This window comes from Manis pentadactyla, chromosome 3, assembly GCF_030020395.1.
Source record: "Manis pentadactyla isolate mManPen7 chromosome 3, mManPen7.hap1, whole genome shotgun sequence".
Classification (NCBI taxonomy): Eukaryota; Metazoa; Chordata; class Mammalia; order Pholidota; family Manidae; genus Manis; species Manis pentadactyla.
The window spans coordinates 104839589-104863790 of NC_080021.1; the positions used below are offsets into that span (position 1 = coordinate 104839589).

Genomic DNA, 24202 nt, shown 5'->3' on the forward strand with positions numbered 1-24202 from the left:
ATGTATATTTTTCTGAAATTTAAAAATTAATTTAACTTGATTTTATAAAGAAGTTATATGCAAAAATGGCTTAGAAGAAAATAAACCCATTTTTTAACCGAGATCCAAACTTAGTCCAAGTGCAGTACACCAAAAACGATTAGCATTAGTGCAATATGAAACATGATGTTTGTCATGACGATGCTGGGCAATAAATCATTTCACAAAGCTTGATGCTTATTTGCTACTGATTAGGCTTCATTTCCCTGCTCCCATTTCCTTATGCCAGTTCTTCCTACATGTAGCAGCTAGAATTCTCTTCCTCATTCTGCCCATCCTTTGTTCATTCCTTTCACCACCCATGACTGTCTAAAGTGCTCTCCTGTCACTGCTCACCCACACCACTGCCGGTGCGCCCCAGTCCAGTCGGCATCCAGGATCACACCTCCGGTCCTTTAGCAATCTCACACACCGTGGAAATGCTCCGGAGAACTGCCCTCCCTTGCCCTCACTCTGAAAATCTGTCTGCCCTTGCCTCTAAAGATATCTCTGTGTTAGGGCATTTTTACCACTTAATCCCAAATTTTAAAAATTACTGTTTACTCCTCAGCCCCTTTAGTGCTTCATTTCCTGCTCTTTATCATTAATGGCTCTTTCTCTGAGAGTTTCTATTGCTAGGTGCTGTGCCTACAGAAGATCTATCTTCACCCAGGGCTGCAGACATTAAACTCCAACTGGCTGAGATCCCTCCAGCCCTTGACAACCAATACTCAAATATTACTCTGAAAAATTACCTTCTTTCAGTTTTTCAGGTACAGATCATTGTTTATATCATTAATGTGATTTTCCCCATCAGAGTCCTTAAATGCCCTGGAAGACCAAGATTTGGATGCTCTCATGGCAGACCTTGTAGCCGACATAAGCGAAGCTGAGCAGAGGACAATCCAGGCGCAGGAGTCCTCTCAGAGTCAGTGTCCCCCGGCATCTGTGGACGTGTCACCTCTCAGCAGTGCAGCCTCTCTCGGTGCTGGAGCAAATGTTACTGCAATTAGTATTAGCCAATATAAGGATGATTTACCACCTCCACCGGCTGATCCCACGTTAGACCTTCCTCTGCCACCCCCACCTCCTGAACCTCTCTCTCAGGTAAGTGTGTTGGGCCAGAGATGGCAGCACTGTTGACCTCTGCTGCCCATGATCTTTCATTTCCTTCAAAGTGATAGTTACATTGATAAGTTTGTATGGCTGGAGCTCTGAGATACTAAAAAACAAGGATACCAACTATGTTTATTGCAAAGCCAGAGTCCTCCGTGAAGACACACTGATGTGTATAAAGAACATATCGAGGCCATATCCAGGGATTGTTATAGTTGGGCTAAAATCCATATTTGTGTACAGCACCATCTCATATCATTCTAAAGAGCAGAGGCTCTTCATACAGAGTCCCTGAAGATCTCCAGGAAGCAGTGATTCCCTAGAGTTCGTAGAGTCGAGCGCATGTGAGGCCTCGTGGGCTTAGTCACTTCCAACATATTCCAGAAGGGATCTGTGGCTCAGAAAAATTCAAGAACCATGGGTGTAAGAAGCTATAGTCCACTTTTAAGTAATCAAAATGTAACCGGAGCAGCTCATTTCCTTATCATTATAAATAGGTGGGAGAGCCTTAATTACCCTCTTCTCAGAATACTTACTTGCAAAAATCAAAGGGCTCTGGGCTCATGTAACAGTCTGCCCTCTTTTATGCCTGCTCATATGTGTGTTCATCAGTGCTTTCTTGGTGAATTATAAGTTTAAGTTTGAATCTAAATTTTAACTTTTGGGGACTTAAGGACCCTTTTAGGAATCTAATAAAAACTAGGAATCCCAGAAAACGCATACTACTCCAGAAGAATGTACCTCATTTCAGGGAGTTCTTAAATCCTTTGAGATCCACCTGTAAATGCTGCAAGTTAGACCCCAGTTTTGAACCAAGCAGAGATTTTTCGTGGTCTTAAAAGGTGAAGCTATGTTAGAGTACTCGTTCCATCTCTGAAGTTACTATTCCCAAGATACAAAGGGAGACTGCCTTCTGGATCTCTGGGCTGAAGGTTTTTGTTACAGTCATTGAAATTCTGGTATTCATTAATGGACTGTGTTGAACGCCTTGCTGTGTTACAGGAAGAGGAAGAAGCCCAGGCCAAAGCTGATAAAATTAAGCTGGCGTTGGAAAAACTGAAGGAGGCCAAGGTCAAGAAGGTACACTGACAAATCTCTTCTGCATGGGGCAGTTAATGACGTTATTATTAATGATGCTAAAAATTTAAATTTCAAGCAGTGCTTTCCAAATCATGGTCATTAAAAAATTTTTTTAGGACAAAGATAAATTATCTAGTTATTCTTTCTATGACATCAGTAGCTGTTTTGTGATTGCTAAATAGGGGATCTATGTTAGTGTAAATGTGCAAGTTTGCAAATCTCCATCCCCAGGTCTTGGGTTTGGCTCAGCACTCAGGTAACAGCATGTGGGGCCACCTTCCGGGCATGCCTTAACTGGGTCAGAGCTCAGTTTCCTTTGCTGGGCCTTAATCTCAACGTTTCCACGATGGTTTCTGTGCATTTTTCGTAACCCCTGAGGCAGCCTCCAGCCCCAGTGCCTGCCCTGGATGTCCAAAGGCACCAAATGTTATCCTGGCTAGCATTCTAGGGTCAAAACTGCACATGTATTGAGCGATCTGCCCCAACCCTATTTTCCCAACAAGCCTGTAATTTTATTGTGCATTTTCTGCAGAACACAGGTTTTCCAGGAACACATATATTGTAGTCTAACAGAAATACATGTATTTAGCCTCAATAGAAGCATATACCTGCTACTGAGACCAAGCTAATGCCACTCGCCTCATGAGAGGCCAGTAAGTAGAGACAAGGTGTTGGGGCAAGGAAAATGACTTTATTCAGAAGGCCAGGAGACTTGAGAAGGGGGCTCATGTCCTAAAGAACCATTTTAACTCAGGGTTGATTTCCAGCTTCTCTTATGCTAGGGATGGGGGGCTTCAGATGAGGAGGACACTGAAAGCGGCAGGCCTCTGGGCACCTGCGAGGGTGGGTGGGGGCTGCGAGACTCTGTGTCCTTGCCCGATTGACTGCTGGCCTAGGTCTGGTCACCGTGTTCCTGTAAATTTTTGGCAGGGCAATCATTTTAAAAACATACAGATTTCTCTATCCCCTATGGAGAGGCGAGCTTCAGGTAGGGAGCTATTTGCAGAAACCTAACTAAGCAAAATTCCTCTTGATGATTGTCAAGCAAAAGTAGAAGCCCTTTTCCTTTTTTTTGGCATAAAGATTAAAGCAAAAAAGAAGACAAATACAGCATGCAGGCAGAGATTCCAAGCTTTTCCTCTGTTACATACCTAATAATAGTTACATGTTAATAATAGTTATTTTGGTAAATCCAGGGAAAGGTCTTACTTCAACTCCTGAGCAGAGCCCTTGTCTGGGGCTCACTAGGAACTTTGTACGTGCAGCTGGGTGAGCTGTTTTTTTCACAGGCTTTAGACTTTAGACAGGCTCCTGCACCTCTCGTAGTTCCTTGAATGAAGGTGTTCAGTACATGCTGATTGATGTTCAATAAATAGTCCTTGACTCTCCCTGATCCAGACTCCTGGGTTCATCTAGGAGAGTCTTTCCACAAAGTCTCATTCTGTTCATTCCAGACGTGCATGAACTTTTTTTTACCATTACTGTCCCTGCTCTCTACATGTGATTAACTTCCTAGGTCAGTCATTGGAATCCCAAGTCCTTGGCTGCCTCGCCCTTCCCCCGCATGGCACTCACTTTGTTAAGCCCCTGTTAAATCTGGCTCTCCTCCTCAGCCTGGACCATCAGTACTGCCCCAGCTTCCCAAACAGCCCATGCACTCTCCCACTAACCTAGAAAACTTTCTACCATGTCTCCTCTGTTAAAATTTCCAGTACTTCTTACCTCTCCCACATTCCCTCAGCTCATGATGTCACTGCCCATTGCACTGGGAAAACAGAAGCGATCAGCTCCCAACACACTACCTGCCTGCCTGGACCTGTGGCATATAGTCTATATAGTCTTTCCTGCTTCTGTGGATGAACCACCATGTTTCTAAGTCCAGCCTCTGCTCTCCGGGCCCCAACCTCTCCTTTGTCCCTCTTCTGCTTCCAAGCCTCCCATGGTGTCCCACCTCACCCGGAAAAGCCCAAGTCCTCACAAACCACCTGCTGGCTCCCAGTGCTCACCCCATTCTAGCTGGCTGGTCTCACCACTGCTCCTCCAATGCTTGGGTGTACCCTGCCCCAGGCCCTTTACACTTGCTTTGCCTATCCTGTCATCTCTCAGTGAGGCCTTCCCTGACACTGCACACATGTACCCAGTTCTCCTTCCTCCCCCAACTTTCTTCATCTCCTCAGTGCTTATTGTCCAACATGCCAGCCACCTCACTAGTTCCCCTTATTTATGGCCTGCATCCCCTCCTTATCCCCATGGAACCTCCTCCAGAATGTTTGTGTTTTCCTCTCTGATGCATCCCCATCTCACAGAGCAGGTGCCAGGAGTGAAGTCACTGCTGATGTACAGTTTGATTCTAGATGGGAAGTTAAGTTGTGTAGAAAATTAAGCAGGAAGAAATGATAGAGTCTGACTCTAAGATTGACCTAGTGGCCAGGGAGGCCTCTCTGAGGCCACAGCTCTTGAGCAAAGACCAAAGTGGCGAGAAGAAGCCAGACCCCACCCCCGTGGGTGTGGCAGGGCCATGTCCAGGCAGAGGCCATGTGGCCACTGCTCAGAGAGCTGTTGGGTAACAGGAAAAGGGAGGGGTTGAGGTCAGAGGCAGGCCAGGCCACAAGGTCTCACAGGCCTGAGGACTTTGGAGTATGTTATAAAGGCAAGGGAAAGTCATTGAAGGGTTTTTAACGGGGGATAATATACAGTTTTTAAAGTGCACACTGGCTGTTGCATGGAAAATGGATGTTAGGGGAGGGATGAGAGCAGGGTGGTATGCCACAGTGCACACAGTTCTGCGCTGGAGAGAAATGTTATGGTCGCGTTACAGATGGATGGCAGGTGAGGCTGGACTGAGTCACCAAGTACCTTGGGGAGAAAAAGACAAAAGAAAATGGGTAAAAATAAAATTCGTAATGAAGCTATTTTAGACCACTAGATTATTTATAAAATGGGGACCATGTTGAATAAATTTTTCAGGGAGGAAGTGAAAAGACAAGTTTATTATTAGATTAAAAAGGCAGAACAACTAGCATACTCAGTCTTTGCTTCAGCTGGAGGTTAAGAGGACAGGGAGCTAGCAGTTACTTCCTGCTGTCTATCAGGAAGCCCGGGAACATTGCCTTAATTTAAGGAGGTGAACTGGAACCGCAAACACAAAGCACAACCTGCCTTGATTCAGCAAAGATGTGAAACAGAAGCCACTCTGATCAGTGTGAAAGGGAAGAAAACCAAGAAGCCACAGTGTGTATTTGTTCTGATTTCAGACACTGCAAATGTATTTCTTTCTTTTTTTTTTTTTTCGATAATTATTTTTTATTGAAGGGTAGTTGACACACAGTATTACATTACACTAGTTTCAAGTGTACAACACAGTGATAAAACATTTATATACATAATTCTAGGTTCCAGCTATTACCCTACCAAGCTGTTAAAATATCTTGACTATATTCCTTATGCTATACATTACATCCCGGTTACTTATTTATTTTACCATTGGAAGTCTGTCCTTTTTTTTTTTTTTTTGTGAGGGCATCTCTCATATTTATTGATCAAATGGTTGTTAACGACAATAAAATTCTGTATAGGGGAGTCAATGCTCAATGCACAATCATTAATCCACCCCAAGCCTAATTTTCATCAGTCTCCAATCTTCTGAGGCATAACAAACAAGTTCTTACATGGAGAACAAATTCTTACATAATGAATAAGTTACATAGTGAACAGTACAAGGGCTGTCATCACAGAAACTTTCGGTTTTGCTCATGCATTATGAACTATAAACAGTCAGTTCAAATATGAATACTCATTTGGTTTTTATACTTAATTTATATGTGGATACCACATTTCTCTCTTTAGTATTATTATTTTTAATAAAATGCTGAAGTGGTAGCTAGATACAAGATAAAGGTAGAAAACATCGTTTAGTGCTGTAAGAGAGCAAATGGAGATGATCAGGTGTGTGCCTGTAGACTATGTGTTAATCCAAGCTAGACCAGGGCAATAAAACATCCACGTATGCAGAAGATTTCTCTCAGAACGGGGGGGCGAGGTTCTAAGCCTCACCTCTGTTGATCCCCAATTTCTCACCTGATCACCCCCCTGCGACTGTGCCTGTCTTAGGTTGTTCCTCCCTTGAGGAATCTTACCCGTCTCTGGCTAACCAGTCATCTTCCGGGGCCATACAGGGAAATGTAAAGTTGGTAAGTGAGAGAGAAGCCTTATTGTTTGAAATGGTTAGCTTTTTATTTCGTTGAATATTTATGCCCTGTAGTTTCTATGCCCAGCATTTGTCTTGAGGTATCTTTACCACTTGGAAGAATTATGATACTCGGTAAATTTGATATGAGGCACGAATTCTATTTAAGGGTTGTAATTAGGAAGGAAGAAGAAAAGCTATAGAAGTAGCAGGCGGCAGAAAACATGGGAAGATTGATTATTTCTTTGACATATCTTCTTGTAGAGTAACTTCAGCATGTATAGGTTTTAAGCTACTACTTAAATTGCGCACACACATTAACATAATAGGAGTATAGTTACATAACCAAAGCATATCTGTAATTACCAGCCATCTCCAGTGAAACCAAGAAAACCAGTTAGGCACCTTAGGCATTTGTGAAAACTTATCTATGATATGGTGGATATTGTCTAACTGAACTTGAACAGTCTGAGAAAAATCAGACAAACTAAAACAACCCATTCCTGGGGACTGTTCACATGCCATATGTTCTTTTAACAGTAAATAGTCTGTAGTTGTAAGATTTTGGAGCGCTACAATTTGCATTTCTCCTAATTCTTGGTTGAGTTCCAACAGTATAGATCCAGTCAAATTTGTTGTTTTACTGTATGCACAGGCCAGCTTAGATATCTCCTTCATTCCCATGGCAAGTCCAGGAACCAGTGGGATGAGTGCATCTACAGCTGTAGCAGTGCGTGGATCTTTGTTGGGGTTTTTTGATGATCATCTTCTGACATGAGTCTTCCAAAGAGTGCTGATGTTAGAAGTTCTCTTTCATATCGTATCTTAATTCATTTTTGGGGTAGCCCAATTAGGCTTTGATCTTCTGTATTAACGCAAACAGACCCTTTGCCTACACTTTTATATGCCCTTTATACAATTGTGTAGAACTCATTGGAGGTTACCACACAGGAACTGCCTTTTTTTCTTTTTTCTTTTTATTGGTATCACTAATCTACACTTACATGACAAATATTATGTTTACTAGGCTCTCCCCTATACCAGGTCCCCCCTATAAACCCCTTTACAGTCACTGTCCATCAGCATAGCAAAATGTTGTAGAACCCCTACTTGCCTTCTCTGTGTTGTACAGCCCTCCCTTTTCTCCTACCCCCCCATGCATGCTAATCTTAATACCCCCCTACTTCTCCCCCCCCCTTATCCCTCCCTACCCACCCATCCTCCCCAGTCCCTTTCCCTTTGGTACCTGTTAGTCCATTCTTGAGTTCTGTGATTCTGGTGCTGTTTTGTTCCTTCAGTTTTTCCTTTGTTCTTATATTCCACAGATAAGTGAAATCATTTGGTATTTCTCTTTCTCCGCTTGGCTTGTTTCACTGAGCATAATACCCTCCAGCTCCATCCATGTTGCTGCAAATGATTGGATTTGCTCTTTACTTATGGCTGAGTAGTATTCCATTGTGTATATGTACCACATCTTCTTTATCATTCATCTACCGATGGACATTTAGGTTGCTTCCAATTCTTGGCTATTGTAAATAGTGCTGCGATAAACATAGGGGTGCACTGATCTTTCTCATACTTGATTGCTGCATTCTTAGGGTAAATTCCTAGGAGTGCAATTCCTGGGTCAAATGGTAAGTCTGTTTTGAGCATTTTGATGTACCTCCATACTGCTTTCCACAATGGTTGAACTAACTTACATTCCCACCAGCAGTGTAGGAGGGTTCCCCTTTCTCCACAGCCTCGCCAACATTTGTTGTTGTTTGTCTTTTGGATGGCAGCCATCCTTACTGGTGTGAGGTGATACCTCATTGTAGTTTTAATTTGCATTTCTCTGATAATTAGCGATGTGGAGCATCTTTTCATGTGTCTGTTGGCCATCTGTATTTCTTTTTTGGAGAACTGTCTGTTCAGTTCCTCTGCCCATTTTTTAATTGAGTTATTTGTTTTTTGTTTGTTGAGGCGTGTGAGCTCTTTATATATTCTGGATGTCAAGCCTTTATTGGATGTGTCATTTTCAAATATATTCTCCCATACTGTAGGGTTCCTTTTTGTTCTATTGATGGTGTCTTTTGCTGTACAGAAGCTTTTCAGCTTAATATAGTCCCACTTGTTCATTTTTGCTGTTGTTTTCCTTGCCCGGGGAGATATGTTCAAGAAGAAGTTGCTCACGTTTTTGTCCAAGAGGTTTTTGCCTATGTTTTCTTCCAAGAGTTTAATGGTTTCATGACTTATATTCAGGTCTTTGATCCATTTTGAGTTTACTGTTGTATATGGGGTTAGACAATGGTCCAGTTTCATTCTCCTACATGTAGCTGTCCAGTTTTGCCAGCAGCACCTGTTGAAGAGACTGTCATTTCGCCATTGTATGTCCATGGCTCCTTTATCAAATATTAATTGACCATATATGTCTGGGTTAATGTCTGAATTCTCTAGTCTGTTCCATTGGTCTGTGGCTCTGCTCTTGTGCCAGTACCAAATTGTCTTGATTACTATGGCTTTATAGTAGAGCTTGAAGTTGGGGAGTGAGATGCTCCCTACTTTATTCTTCTTTCTCAGGATTGCTTTGGCTATTCGGGGTCTTTGGTGTTTCCATATGAATTTTTGAATTATTTGTTCCAGTTCATTGAAGAATGTTGCTGGTAGTTTCATAGGGATTGCATCAAATCTGTATATTGCTTTGGGCAGGATGGCCATTTTGACGACATTAATTCTTCCTAGCCACGAGCATGGGATGAGTCCATCTGTTAGTGTCCCCTTTAATTTCTCTTAAGAGTGACTTGTAGTTTTCAGAGTATAAGTCTTTCACTTCTTTGGTTAGGTTTATTCCTAGGTATTTTATTTTTTCTGATGCAATTGTGAATGGAGTTGTTTTCCTGATTTCTCTTTCTGTTGGTTCATTGTTAGTGTATAGGAAAGCCACAGATTTCTGTGTGTTGATTTTGTATCCTGCAACTTTGCTGTATTCCAATATCAGTTCTAGTAGTTTTGGGGTGGAGTCTTTAGGGTTTTTTATGTACAGTATCATGTCATCTGCAAATAGTGACAGTTTAACTTCTTCTTTACCAATCTGGATTCCTTGTATTTCTTTGTTTTGTCTGATTGCCGTGGCTAGGACCTCCAGTACTATGTTAAATAACAGTGGAGAGAGTGGGCCTCCCTGTCTAGTTCCCGATCTCAGAGGAAATGCTTTCAGCTTCTCGCTGTTCGATATAATGTTGGCTGTGGGTTTATCATAGATGGCCTTTATTATGTTGAGGTACTTGCCCTCTATTCCCATTTTGCTGAGAGTTTTTATCATGAATGGATGTTGAACTTTGTCAAATGCTTTTTCAGCATCTATGGAGATGATCATGTGGTTTTTGTCTTTCTTTTTGTTGATGTGGTGGATGATGTTGATGGACTTTCGAATGTTGTACCATCCTTGCATCCCTGGGATGAATCCCACTTGGTCATGGTGTATGATCCTTTTGATGTATTTTTCAATTCGGTTTGCTAATATTTTGTTGAGTATTTTTGCATCTACGTTCATCAGGGATATTGGTCTGTAGTTTTATTTTTTGGTGGGGTTTTTGCCTGGTTTTGGTATTAGGGTGATGGTAGCTTCATAGAATGAGTTTGGGAGTATCCCCTCCTCCTCTATTTTCTGGAAAACTTTAAGGAGAATGGGTATTATGTCTTCCCTGTATGTCTGATAATATTCCGAGGTAAATCCATCTGGCCCGGGGGTTTTGTTCTTTGGTAGTTTTTTGATTACTGCTTCAATTTCGTTGCTGGTAATTGGTCTGTTTAGATTTTCTGTTTCTTTCTGGGTCAGTCTTGGAAGGTTGTATTTTTCTAGGAAGTTGTCCATTTCTCCTAGGTTTCCCAGCTTGTTAGCATGTAGGTTTTCATAGTATTCTCTAATAATTCTTTTTATTTCTGTGGGGTCCTTCGTGATTTTTCCTTTCTCGTTTCTGATACTGTTGATTTGTGTTGACTCTCTTTTCTTCTTAATAAGTCTGGCTAGAGGCTTATCTATTTTGTTTATTTTCTCGAAGAACCAGCTCTTGGTTTCATTGATTTTTGCTATTGTTTTATTCTTCTCAATTTTATTTATTTCTTCTCTGATCTTTATTATGTCCCTCCTTCTGCTGACCTTAGGCCTCATTTCTTCTTCTTTTTCCAATTTCGATAATTGTGACATTAGACCATTCATTTGGGATTGCTCTTCCTTTTTTAAATATGCTTGGATTGCTATATACTTTCCTCTTAAGACTGCTTTTGCTGTGTCCTACAGAAGTTGGGGCTTAGTGTTGTTGTTGTCATTTGTTTCCATATATTGCTGGGTCTCCATTTTGATGTGGTCATTGATCCATTGATTATTTAGGAGCGTTTTGTTAAGCCTCCATGTGTTTGTGAGCCTGTTTGCTTTCTTTGTACAGTTTATTTCTAGTTTTATGCCTTTGTGGTCTGAAAAGTTGGTTGGTAGGATTTCAGTCTTTTGTAATTTTCTGAGGCTCTTTTTGTGGCCTAGTATGTGGTCTATTCTGGAGAATGTTCCATGTGCCCTTGAGAAGAATGTATATCCTGTTGCTTTTGGATGTAGAGTTCTATAGATGTCTATTAGGTCCATCTGCTCTACTGTGTTGTTCAGTGCTTCCGTGTTCTTACTTATTTTCTGCCCAGTGGATCTATCCTTTGGCGTGAGTGGTGTGTTGAAGTCTCCTAGAATGAATGCATTGCAGTCTATATCCCCCTTTAGTTCTGTTAGTATTTGTTTCACATATGCTGGTGATCCTGTGTTGGGTGCATATATATTTAGAATGGTTATATCCTCTTGTTTGACTGAGCCCTTTATCATTATGTAGTGTCCTTATCTCTTGTTACTTTCTTTGTTTTGAAGTCTATTTTGTCTGATATTAGTACTGCAACCCCTGCTTTCTTCTCACTGTTGTTTGCTTGAAATATGTTTTTCCATCCCTTGACTTTTAGTCTGTACATGTCTTTGGATTTGAGGTGAGTTTCTTGTAAGCAGCATATAGGTGGGTCTTGCTTTTTTATCCATTCTGTTACTCTGTGTCTTTTGATTGGTGCATTCAACCCATTAACATTTAGGGTGACTATTGAAGAAATGTACTTATTGCCATTGCAGGCTTTAAATTCGTGGTTACCAAAGGTTCAAGGTAGGCCTCTTTAGTATCTTACTGCCTAACTTAGCTTGCTTATTGAGCTGTTATATACACTGTCTGGAGATTCTTTTCTTCTCTCCCTTTTTATTCCTCCTCCTCGATTCTTCATATGTTGGGTGTTTTGTCCTGTGCTCTTTCTAGGAGTGCACCCATCTAGAGCAGTCCCTGCAAGATGTTCTGTAGAGGTGGTTTGTGGAAAGCAAATTCCCTCAGCTTTTGTTTGTTTGGGAATTGTTTAATCCCACCGTCATATTTGAATGATAATCGTGCTGGATACAGTATCCTTGGTTCAAGGCCCTTCTGTTTCATTGTATTAAATATATATGCCATTCTCTTCTGGCCTGTATGGCTTCTGTTGAGAAATCTGATGTTAGCCTGATGGGTTTCCCTTTATAGGTGACCTTTTTCTCTCTAGCTGCCTTTAACACTCTTTCCTTGTCCTTGATCTTTGCCATTTTAATTATTATGTGTCTTGGTGTTGTCCTTCTTGGATCCTTTCTGTTAGGGGTTCTGTGTATTTCCGTGGTCTGTTCGATTATTTCCTCCCCCAGTTTGGGGAAGTTTTCAGCAATTATTTCTTCTAAGATACTTTCCATGTCTTTTCCTCTCTCTTCTTCTTCTGGGACCCCTATAATATGGATATTTTTCCTTTTGGATTGGTCACACAGTTCTCTTAATATTGTTTCATTCCTGGAGATCCTTTTGTCTCTCTCTATGTCAGCTTCTGTGCGTTCCTGTTCTCTGATTTCAATTCCATCAATGGCCTCTTGCATTCTATCCATTCTGCTTATAAACCCTTCCACAGTTTGTTTCATTTCTGCGATCTCCTTTCTGGCATCTGTGATCTCCCTCTGGACTTCACCCCATTTCTCTTGCGTATTTCTCTGCATCTCTGTCAGCATGTTTATGATTCTTATTTTGAATTCTTTTTCAGGAAGACTGGTTAGGTCTGTCTCCTTCTCTGGTGTTGTCTCTGTGATCTTTGTCTGCCTGTAGCTTTGCCTTTTCATGGTGATAGGAATAGTTTGCAGAGCTGGGACGAGTGACGGCTGGAAGAACTTCCTTTCTTGTTGGTTTGTTGCCCTCCTCTCCTGGGAGAACAGCGACCTCTAGTGGCTTGTGCCGGGCAGCTGCGCGCAGACAGGGTTTCTGCTTCCTGCCCGGCTACTATGGAGTTAATCTCCGCTGTTGCTGTGGGCGTGGCCTGGCTCGGGCAGCTACTCCAAAGTGGTGGAGTCGCGTTGGAGCAGGAGCGGCTGGGAGGCTATTTATCTCCATAAGGCGCCTCCCTGCTCCCTGCAGCCCAGGGGTTAGGGTGCCCAGAGATCCCCGGATTCCCTACCTCTGGTTTAAGTGTCCCACCCTGCCCCTTTAAGACTTACAAAAAGCACCCGCCAAAACAAAACAACGACCAGAAAAAAAAAAAAGAAAAAAATTTTTTTTAATTAAAAAAAAAAAAAAAAGAAAAAGTGGCCGCTCGTTTTTCTTTATTCTCCGGTGCCTGCCTCAGGCATCTGCTCACCGGTCTTGCTGCCCTGTTTCCCTAGTATTGGGGGCCCTATCCCTTTAAGACTTCCAAAAAGCGCTCGCCTAAACAAAACAAAACAAAAAAATGGTCACTCGCTTTTCTTATGTCCTCCGGCAGCCGGCCTTCAGTGCCCGCTCACCGTTCTTGCTGCCCTGTTTCCCTAGTATCCAGGGCCCCCTGGACACGTACTGTGTCTGCGCTCTGGCCCGGATGGCTGGGGCTCGGTGTTCGGCAGTCCTGTGCTCCGTCTCCCTCGAGCTCTGCCTATTCTTCTCCCGCCTGGAGCTGGGGGGAGGGGCGCTCGGCTCCTGCCGGGCCGGGGCTTGTATCTTACCCCCTTCGCGAGGCACTGGGTTCTCTCAGGTGCAGATGTGGTCTGGATATTGTCCTGTGTCCTCTGGTCTTTATTCTAGGAAGGGTTGTCTTTGTTATATTTTCATAGATGTATGTTGTTTTGGGAGGAGATTTCCGCTGCTCTACTCACGCCGCCATCTTCCGCCCCTCCCTGCAAATGTATTTCTTAAAGCAAAAGTCTGGGGGCACAGATCACTAAGAAAATAGCTGAGACATGCTTGTACGTTAATGTCCTCATACATAATCTATGCCATGTTTTTTAAAGGATGGAAGTCAAGTGTATCTGAAGTACTTTGCCCTCACATATCTTGTGGGGTGTTGACATCATTTTGGATTACAAGTAATGTGCACAGCTTGAGGTACAAAGCTTTTGGAACTGGAACCAGAATTGGACTCACTCATTAACTTTTTTGTTTTAAAGCTCAGTGACACAAGAGAATAATTCCTTTTTTAAATTTTATCATAGAGGCAAAAATATATATATTGTAATGATTTAGGGCTGGAATCTTGTATTTAATAATTGGCAAAAGAAAAAGAAGAAATTACAAAAACTACAAAATCTTTACTGTAATGGATTAGAAAGGGGAACTTTTTTTCATTCTTGAATCATTTTACCCTGTGTCATGTAGTGTAGATATGAAACGTACTTAGCTTGCTAAATCACATAACTGATTTAGTGGTGTTATATGTTAGTAGAGTTACTGTACAGCTTGCAAAAGTGATGGAATCTGTGAAGAATAGTAAACATGACTTCTTCTTGCCAAAAGTCCTCTTGGCAAGCCTTCTCTTGGCTTATTTTCTAAGTTTTATTATTGTTGGCATCATAACTACATTTGGATTAAATTTAATTTGCAATTTCTGCCAGAAAAACAATAAAACATTCACTGCAGAATATTTTAAGATCAGATCAGAAGTGAGGCAGGAGGGAGGGGCAGTTTCTCAGCTGCTCAGACCCTCATCCAAACTTTTGGAGAGGAAGAAATCTTACCAATGGTATGGTCTCTCTCTCCACCGCATCTTTTTTAATAATACTGCCTCATTTGTGAATAACCAGAGCAACCCTAGGCAAGCAGGACAGGCAGAACCTGTCTTTAGCTGCCTCACACTTGTCTTTCCAAGTTAGAATAGAAATGAAAGCAAGAGTGTCATGAGGGTTGGGCTGACGATTCTCCAGGAACTCGCTGCTGGCTGAGTGTGGCCTCTTGCGGGTACCACAGGCTGGCAGTGATTTGTCTGGAAAGGGTAAGGCAGCCCCTCCTTCCTACCTTGCATTCAAAGATAGGCCCTAACATAATGGACTCTAAGTCAAGCTAGTTCCCAGTTCATTTGGTGGGATCACTTATCTTGGTAAAGAATAAAATAAGAATACAGGTCTTCGCATAAGTTGTAGGGAATCTTCTCTTAAAGAGATGTGTGTATTAAACGGGCTTAGTGGGCACATTTCCACTGTTGCTTGTGAAGACTGGTATTATAACCCCATTATAACCAATAGCATTCATAAGTAACAGCTATTGTACTTGAAAATATACTACAAATACACAGGTGTCAAAGAAAATCCAAACCCTGGCTGCGTTACTTCATGAATTAAGTTTGTTGTATTGCATCAGAATCATGATCTCTTTAGGGATCAGTAAGAAGTGTTAGTAACTGTGACAAGCTGCCTGGGAAAAGCCAGGGAAACCCTTTGTTCTTACTGAAGGTGAGTAAACTCTGCTGCCACCAATCTCTCCTGGTTTAGAATGAGGTGACTACCGATTTGGCTGTGAACTCGGTGCGGTAGAATTTTTTAATGGGCTGAAAAGTAAACTTGGCCACTGATTGGCCTGCCTGCCTCCACAGTAACTTGTTCCTCTGTCGACATTTATTTCATTGAATCCACCTCTAATCTCAAACATGTTCTTCTGTGACAAAAGCTGCCTCTCAACAAGACCCATCAGTGACGCTTTGTCACAGTGCGCCCCTGACCACCAAAGAATTGTAGAATAATTGTAGATTAACAACTTGTTCTTACCTGACTGTATCTCAGAACTCTTGGGTTGCATGAAATGGGACTCAACTCCAGCTAAGCAAAAGAGAAGAATTTATTATAAAGATAGGGGCAGGGCTTTCCATCAAGAAATGCTTCTGGATTCCAGGATGAACCTGAACAAGGAATGGAAAAATGTCAGGAAAGCCAGGAAGTCAGCACTTCTTCGGTTCTGTTTTCTGTGTCCTTGACTAGAATGCAGAGTCTCTCTCTGAAGGCTGTGCAAGGACTTTGTTTACTGTGTTTTTCTGCTTTTATAAATTGGCTTCTGTACCTCTATATTCCTAGCACCTTAAGCAAGTCTTCGACATAAGAGTAAGTTCATACTGAGTGAGTTCGTGGGACACATTCTTACTTAAATTCACAGAAACAGCAGCAGCTTTGAAACCTTAATCTTCATGGTCCTCTCCAGCTGCTGAAATTCACTGGCTGCTCTGTGGCTTTATCTGCAGCTTGTCGTCAAGGTGCACATGAATGACAACAGCACGAAGTCATTGATGGTGGATGAGCGGCAGTTGGCCCGAGATGTCTTAGACAACCTTTTTGAGAAAACCCATTGTGACTGCAATGTAGACTGGTGTCTTTATGAAATATACTCAGAACTACAAATCGGTAAGTCCCATCCCCAGCAATAGGCTTGCTCTAAAAACCTGTGCATTTGATTTATTATGGGTTTGGATCTATTATGAAGAAGAGTTTGGTTCCAGGCTAGCAGGACTTCCCATATGTCACTTCCTTGATGTCAGTTTCAGGGCTTGCCTCTTCAATTCTCTGTGGTGAAGAGACTTAGGTGGTAGCAGGTGGCCAGACCTTAGGGAATACCATACACATTATTACCACCATTTCTCTAGGGAATGCATAAGGGAAAGAAAGTGACAGGACGATGCATTTTATTGCATGCTTCATAAGCTGAGTAGATTGTGGGAAGGCCTAATACCTCTTCAGTTTGCTTCTTTAAGCTACAGTATAACTCTGCCTCCTCTCAATGTTCACCCCCCTTCTTTCCCACTCACCTAACATTTGATACTTGGGTTGAAGAGGCTCAGCCCTGAAAAGCAAAGGACAGTTGGTAGAAATTGATGGATTTTAAAAAAGAAAAGCAGTTAAAGAAATACTCTGTTACTTGCCATTCATTATATCATTCACAGAACAATCATCTCACAGGACAGCTTGGGTAGATAAAGAATTGCCTATTCTAGAAGCTGGCAGTGAAACCTTTTTCTGGAGGAAATGGTCTACACTGAAATTAGCTCTTGAAGTTTGCTTCAGTTCTCTGAGTCAAATAGAGAAATGAAAGCCTTCCTATATGTTTAGGTTTGATTCAGACGGTCATACACTGATTTTAGAGCTTTAGAATTTTTGAGATTTTAGAGCACTCACCACATACCTCACAATCTCATTCAAAGGTGTTTAACTAATTATTGCCTGATTGGCCTCCCTACAGATAGGATGTGTACCTCTGTGGGACTATTTCAAGGCAAAAAAGCAAATATGACAGAAGTGCAGAGGTTGACCATTATCACTGTACTATAGGTTCACATGCCATGTGTTTCATGGGAAATAAGTTGAAAGCCTAACACCAAAATTAGCGTAAATAGGGATGTTACAATGTGACACATTGTGTAAGATTAGGTATTCCTAAAAACCAAGGAGATATATGAAGCACTGTGTTTAACTGAATTCTAGCTTATTTCTCTCTTGGAAACCCTGATGCTTTGGGTTTGAAAGAATGCTTTTTCTTGTTTCATCAGAAAGGTTTTTTGAGGACCATGAAAATGTTGTTGAAGTCTTATCAGATTGGACAAGAGACACGGAAAATAAAGTGTTATTTTTGGAGAAAGAGGAAAAATATGCTGTATTTAAAAACCCCCAGGTAGGATGACTTGTATATTATTAAATCATATAAAGTGTGGAGGATTGTGTTAATGCCACCTGTGTACTAACCACATCATTCATTATTTCATAAAATATCACAAATGTATTCCTTGCAAATAAATAAAAACTCAACTCAGGCCATATATAAACTAAAAGTCTCTTGAAGGATCCAGAAAGCAAAGAATTCATTGTGTTTCTTTTGATGAAGCACCCAGAACACACTTACCTGTTGACTGATCCTCTTCTTCTGTTCTGACTTCTGTTTGGCTACCTTAATCCAGTATACCCGGGTGCACTGAGTCATTAGCTTTTCCTATTTTTAGGATAGTCTTTGTTGTTCATATTTGGGGCTTATGATGCTGGCATAGCTAAAAGGGGCACCTGGAAAATGTGTAATTTATGGTGATTTTGTTCTACAAACAGTCTTCATAAGAAGAAGCACTGTTATCCATATTTGCAAAAGCTTCCTTCTGGTCATGTGCACAAAGATGTCACAGAAGAATAGGCCTTTTCCACCACTGATTCCAGCCAACTGTAATTGCATGCGGGTCACTAAGTCTTTTTAGGAAATTAAAGAATGTTAGACATGGATGAGATCCTTGAGCAGATCCACACACCTTTATATTTTACAGGTTGAAAAAAGCAAGTCATATAACACTAGAGGCAGAATTAGAAAGACACTCTAGATAGAGCACTTTTCATACAAGAAAGTGTGCTTTTCCCCATACTGGGCTTTTCTTTAGAGCCTTCTATAGGTTTTATGGTGGCTGACTGACAATGAAGCAATTAATGTTATTATTTGTGACAAATACCAAACAGTGAAAGTACAAAGTTTTCAGACCATAAGTAACTTCAATACCATGCCTTCATGAGTTAGGGTACCATCTAAGCTGCTATAACAAAGAGATGTGCTACATCAGTGGCTCCAACTAACTAGAAGATGATTCTCTCTCACAAACCAGTGAGACACTGGTGGTAGCTCTAGGAGGATGGCTTCCTTCTCTGGGTCCAAGGCAGCTTTTCCACCTGGCCATTTTCCAGTCCTTAAGATGGGAGAGAAGAGCAAGAAGAGTATACAGAACCAGATTTCTTTTTGGAAAGACCTGGAAATGGCACTTTACTGCTGCTTCCATCCCACTGGCCAGAATTTAGTTATATGGTGATACTGAGCTACAAGAGAAGCTGAGAAATGCAGTTTCCATCTGAACAACCACTTGCACAGCTAAAATTGGGGTTATATGCAGAGCCACCACTCTGCCCACTCATCCAGGAAGCATCTTCCATATTGAGTCTATAAAAATGGTACCCAGGAATTGTGTAATATGGTTATAGTACCATATAACTAAGAAGAGGAGGAAGAAACTGGGTATTAGTGGATAAATGCAGCTCACCATGGTGTCTGATGAATTAGTGCAAACATAACCACACTATGCATTTTACAAAGTGTGCCCCCATTTAGCCACCATGCACATCAAGTTATTAACAGTTTTCCAGCAGGTTCCTTCCTGCCTCTTCCCAGTCATTGGTCCCCATTGCAAAGGTGATCATGATTCTGACTTCTATGGCTTTAGTATCTACTATTTTTGAACTTTATATAAACTGAGATCATATCACAGAACTCTTTTGGGTTTAGCACTTTCACCCAGTTTTCATTCATGCTGTTGCATGGAGCAGTAGTATGTTCTTTTTCTCTGCCATCTACTATTCTGTGTGTGACTATACTAAAATATGTTTATCTGTTATATTATCCATGGATATTTAATTGTTTTCTTGTTTGGGGCTTTAACAAGTATTGCCATTGGGAACATTCTTGCACATGTCTTTTGTTGAACCTATGTAGACTTTTCTGTTGTCTGTATTACCTACAAGGGCAATTGCTACATCATAGGTTATGGACCCGGTTAGCTTTAGGAGATCCTGTCAAGCAGTTTTCCAAGGGATTCTGTGACTGGCCCTCCCAAGAGCATTTGTATGACAATTCCTATTGCTCCAGATTCTTCAGCCCCTGGTGTTGCCATTCTTTTTTTAACTTTAGCTATTAGTGGTATCTTCTGTGGTTTTAAGTTGAATTTTCCTATTGCCAATGACTTGACTACCTTTTCAAATGTTAATTATCTGTGTGAATATGCACTTTCTGAAGTGCCTATTCAAGGCCTCTGCGCTTGTGCTCAGCCTCTCACCTCGGGCTAAGAATCAACAAATGCCCTGAAGGGAAGCGTGGCTCTCCCATTTTCCATACACCTCTTGTGGTTCCTTTTCCTCTTCGATCTTGGCCTCTTGAGCCTGGATGCCTCTGCAGCCCTCCAAAATCTTCACACGTTTTTTTTTTTAATCCAGCTTTTCTAATTTATTGCTCTACATTAGGGGGATGCAGAAATCCTCCTGATGAATTCTTCTGGATAATATGGATATTAATTATTCTGGATAATGGGCAATATTTAATCTATAAATGTGATTAGAGACTTTCCTAAACTTTTCCTTGAGTTGATTCCCTCCTCTCATGAAATAGTGCAAATCTTTCCATTCTTGAGATTCCCATCTGACCTATTCTCAGAGTCTAAGGCATTTATTTGCAAAAGGGGAAAGGAGTTGACTGGATTTTTGCCACTGTTCCCTTTATCCCCCAAAAGTTTACTTGGGTTAAGAGGCTTGCCTCTGATTGCAAAGTGAAATTTCTAGAGATAAGGATAGTGACAGGGACTGACTTATATGAAGTTTTGTTGTTTCTCAATTTTTAAGGTGTTAAACAACAGAATTTATTTTCATGGAACTTTGTAACAAAAGCTACTTGTTACCAAATGCAGAGGGAATAAACTGATGATCCAGGGAAAGAGGGAAATTGCCAGAAACTATTTACTTAATACCTACTATATGCTAGGCCACAAACCTTGCATATATTATCTTTAATGTTTACACCTATGAGGACTAAGAGTGATATGTACTATTCCACCTTTACAGAGGAGAACACTGGGATCAAAGATAGAAAGGAGGCCTTTGCTTGACAGTAAGGTTGACCTTAATGAGCTTAAGACTGTGATTGAGAACACTGATAAGCAATTTCCATAGGTTGATTGTTCTGTTCAGAGCTCTCTAGACTATAGAAATGCTAGACAACATTGGTGAGACTTAGTGACCATGAAAGTCCTCAGCAAGACTAATTGAATACAGGTATCAATACAGTACCACACAAATGGGGTTGACTCAGAAGTTACTAAACTGGCTTAGTTTCCCACAGTGAAGAGACTGATCCCCAAAGGCCCTGATCAGGGAAGTCCAAATTCATTATTCTGCTGTCTCTATATCATGCAATGGCCTGGTCCAGGCCACTGTCCCTGGAGAACCAAGGGCTGCCTAACAGTCACCTTGTTATATGTGGTAAAGCACATCTTCTATGTCCTTAGGAAACAAGGATGCATGTTCTCATAGGTCTGTAGACGTAGATCCCATGGATTAGCATTTGCAGTTTGGTTGAGATAAGAGCTTATTTGGCCCAGAGTATCAGTTCTGAAAAATCAGTGAACTGCACAAAATTATGTACAATTTTATGCTCAAAATCCCAGAATTGAAATGTTTCATATGTAACAGGAGCCCTTTACAAATTACTTATTTCTGGGGATATATCTAGGGAAGAAGCCATAAAATAGTGGAAAAAGAGGTTTTGAGCTCAAATACTAGTGACAGCAGTAAGGATTTAGGGAACTAAATGGCTTCTGTAGCCACAAATAGAAGGCATCCGTTTCCTGTCATGCCTGGAAAAGTGACCTTGCTCACCTGGCTCCCAGGTGTCACTTGCTGACTCTGTGGCCTTGGCAGGCTTTCTGGCAGCACTTAATTTCAGCTTCTGCATTTGCTTGGTGATACCACTGCCCTTCCCACCTCACAGGATCAAACCCAGCAGAAAACCACTTGCTGCACTGTGAAGTTATGTTAAAAGCAAACTTCTGTGATCCCACCCGAAATTCAGTGATGACCTGTAATAAAGTCATCTATAATACATTTACGGAGAGAAACCAGTTCTGCAAATTAATGGGCCCAAAGGTGCTTAATTAAGAAGGAATTCCACCAGGATGACTGGTCTCTACTTTGGGAGGTAGATCACCCCAATTTAAAATGAGGAAAAATGAGAGTAATGAATTCTCCTACTGGTTGCTGGGAGCTCTTTGGGACAGTCATTGTTTTAGCTTCATGCCCAAGAGGCAGGAACCATGCCTGAGCCTGACTGTGGAACCTCAGTGAAGATCCAAGACTATAGGTAGTCCTTCTGAGCCATTACTGGAGACTGAGCAGAAAACAGGTTATGTTTATAAATTGCTATATAAATTCTTATATCCAGTCATCATAAGGCACTTAAGTGTTTAAAAATTACACAACTGGTTAAAACAATATAAAGACATTAAAAAAACATTAAAAGTTATATTGATATTAATTAAGCATAAAAAGTAAAAACTGGGGGGAGGGAACATCTCTTAATGTGATGAACAGATAGTCTTTTTTCCACCCACCCCCTGATTAGTTAGCAGGATAAAAATACCCTCTGGTATTAACATTAACCGTTCTTCTTGCTAGAATACTAAAGAATCTCTTTTTCAAAGGAGGTACTGGTAAAATCTATGAATATGAGCTTGCTTGCTTACCTAATTGCTTTTTCTTTCAATAACCTCTTTCATTTTTCTGCCTCTAAAAACCAGTATCTGTTGGTTTTATTTAAAGTTGAAAAATAAAGGAAATTTAAGTCATCCATAATCCCACATTCTAACAATAATCACTACTGCTATTTTAGGCAGTTTTCATCCCACCATTTGTTCTGTTTCTTAACCAAAATTTGGCGGTGGTCGTGGTTTACCGCTGGTGCACAATGAGGAGCAGAGAGAAGCATATCACGCGTGGAAGGGTCAGAATTGTTTTAGCTTCGCTCCCAAGAGGCAGGAACCATGTATGAAAAACCAGGAGAGTAATTACCTCGTGGTCTCTTCCCTCCCTTCCACTCCACCCTTCCCACCCCCCACCAGATGCCTCTCTGACCGTCCAGGACCAGGCTGGTGAAGGAAAGGCACAGGGTAATCACATCTGTGATCTCCAGTCTGGGCGACTGCTGCAAAGGCAAGCCCGACTTTGACTTCAGAGCCCTGGGAGCCTCTCAGGAGCCAGTGTGGGTGTGGACATGCGTTAGTGTTCGATGCACAGAAACGACCTCAGACTCCAGTGGCTGACAGCCATGACATTTCCCCTCACCTGGGCTGCAGGTCAGCTGTCCTTGGCTCCAGGATGTGAGGAGATTCGGTAGCTCCACGTGTCTCTTAGTGCCGGACTAGCAGTGACCTGTGACACATTCTCCCCAGGGGGAAAGGCAAGGGTGCTGGAGGATGGATGGATGCACAGTGCCACCACTCCTCTGGCCTCTGCTCAGCGTTGGGGTGCTATCCCTGCCACCCGTTCCGCTGTCCGGAGCCAGTCACGTGCCCAAGCCCAACACAAGGGGCGAGGAAGTGAGCTCCGCCCATCTAGGGGCGGGCGCTGCGCCCCGGTGTATAGACCCGGGAGGAAGGGGAGAGCTGGTCGTTCTGATGTGCCTTGGGTGTACGGCTCTAGCCAGACTGGCTGTTCACCAGTGTCCCGAGGACACCCAACATTTAACCACCTCTGTGCCAGTGCTTATGCGCCTCCTTCCGCCTGGAATGCCCTCCTTATGTCTTCTCCCTATCTGAATACTGAACATCTTTCAAGACCTCATTCAAACTTTGACCTCAACCATCTCAGCTCACAGTGATTTCTACCTCTCTGAAAATCTACAGAACTTGGCCCCTTTAGAATTTATGCAGTGTCGTCTGTAGTTTCCCCATCTATAGTTAGCCATCTATTTTTATGTATCTTCTCAATGTGATAGAAACACTCTTAACAGAGATACTTTGCATGTAAAGGGTACTCACAAATACGTATAATGGGCTGATAACTGCTTGATTTACTCTTTATTCCAAGAAGGTGAGATTTAAAAAGTAACAATCTGCTCTGTTATCTTCCTGTCCAGCGCCCTCACATCTTGCATTTTTAGAAGTTGTGGGAAAGGAGAGCAATCTGGGACTGAAAGTCTCATTTCCCATTTTAAAGTTCCCTTATGGTTCAGCTCAGATTGTCCAGTTTCCATCTGCAACGTGTAATGAATTAACTTCTGAGTTCGACTGCTTGCTACAGAGCAGCCCAAACTGAGCTGGCTGACAGGTGACAGGTGACGTTCTGAACCAAGGGCCATCAGTCCCTCCAAGGACTGCCCTCCCTGATCTCCAGCTCAGATTTATTTTGTGTTGGTGACTACTTGTAATTTTTTAAAACTGCAAGGGCCAATCACAACACAGAGTTGTCAGTTTGGCACAACAGTGTGGAAGCACTTCATGCTCCGAACTATACCCTTAACAGTGATCAAAAAGGGAAATTCTGTTATGTATATTTACAATAAAAAAAAAAGCGAGTGACCGGGGTCATTGGCCTGAATGCCTTTCTAAACTGTGAAGTGCTCATTTTATGAGGCTATCCTAAAGGGGCTGGATCTGCAGCTGTGTCTTTCTCTAAGATTCCTCTCACTTCTTCAGCTTCAGAATAACTTTTATTCCTTCTAAGTGATGGTGCTGCAATTGTGCTTTTGTTTTCATGAAAATGCAAAAAACATTTACAAAAACCCAAATGTCAAGCTTCTCTTGATAAGCCAGAATCTCTGTCCACAGGTCCTTGGGATGCTACATGGCATCCAGCAGCCAGAGCAGTTCCCCTTTTAGAGCCTGGGCTGGGCTGTCCCCTGACCCTAGGCTCTTGCCAGCGCATTGGTGTTCCCCATCTTCCAGCCCTGGCCATGTGTT

The 24202-nt window shown here is 41.9% G+C and overlaps 1 protein-coding gene and 1 long non-coding RNA gene across 3 annotated transcripts in view; one reads left to right on the forward strand and one right to left on the reverse strand.

Annotated features, from left to right (window-relative positions):
* APBB1IP (amyloid beta precursor protein binding family B member 1 interacting protein) overlaps window positions 1–24202 on the forward strand; it is a 79678-nt gene that overhangs the window by 35520 nt on the left and 19956 nt on the right. For both annotated transcript variants that reach the window (XM_057498247.1, XM_057498248.1), the window contains exons 5-8: window positions 836–1125; window positions 2137–2214; window positions 15932–16091; window positions 17231–17352. In XM_057498247.1, coding sequence (XP_057354230.1) covers window positions 836–1125; window positions 2137–2214; window positions 15932–16091; window positions 17231–17352 — 650 coding nt within the window. The remainder of the gene's footprint in view (window positions 1–835; window positions 1126–2136; window positions 2215–15931; window positions 16092–17230; window positions 17353–24202) is intronic.
* LOC118910216 (uncharacterized) lies at window positions 2224–24100 on the reverse strand. The gene is made up of 3 exons (XR_005023877.2): window positions 22377–24100; window positions 15465–15515; window positions 2224–4564 (listed from the first exon to the last, which is right to left on the reverse strand). It is a non-coding gene; the product is annotated as an uncharacterized LOC118910216 (long non-coding RNA).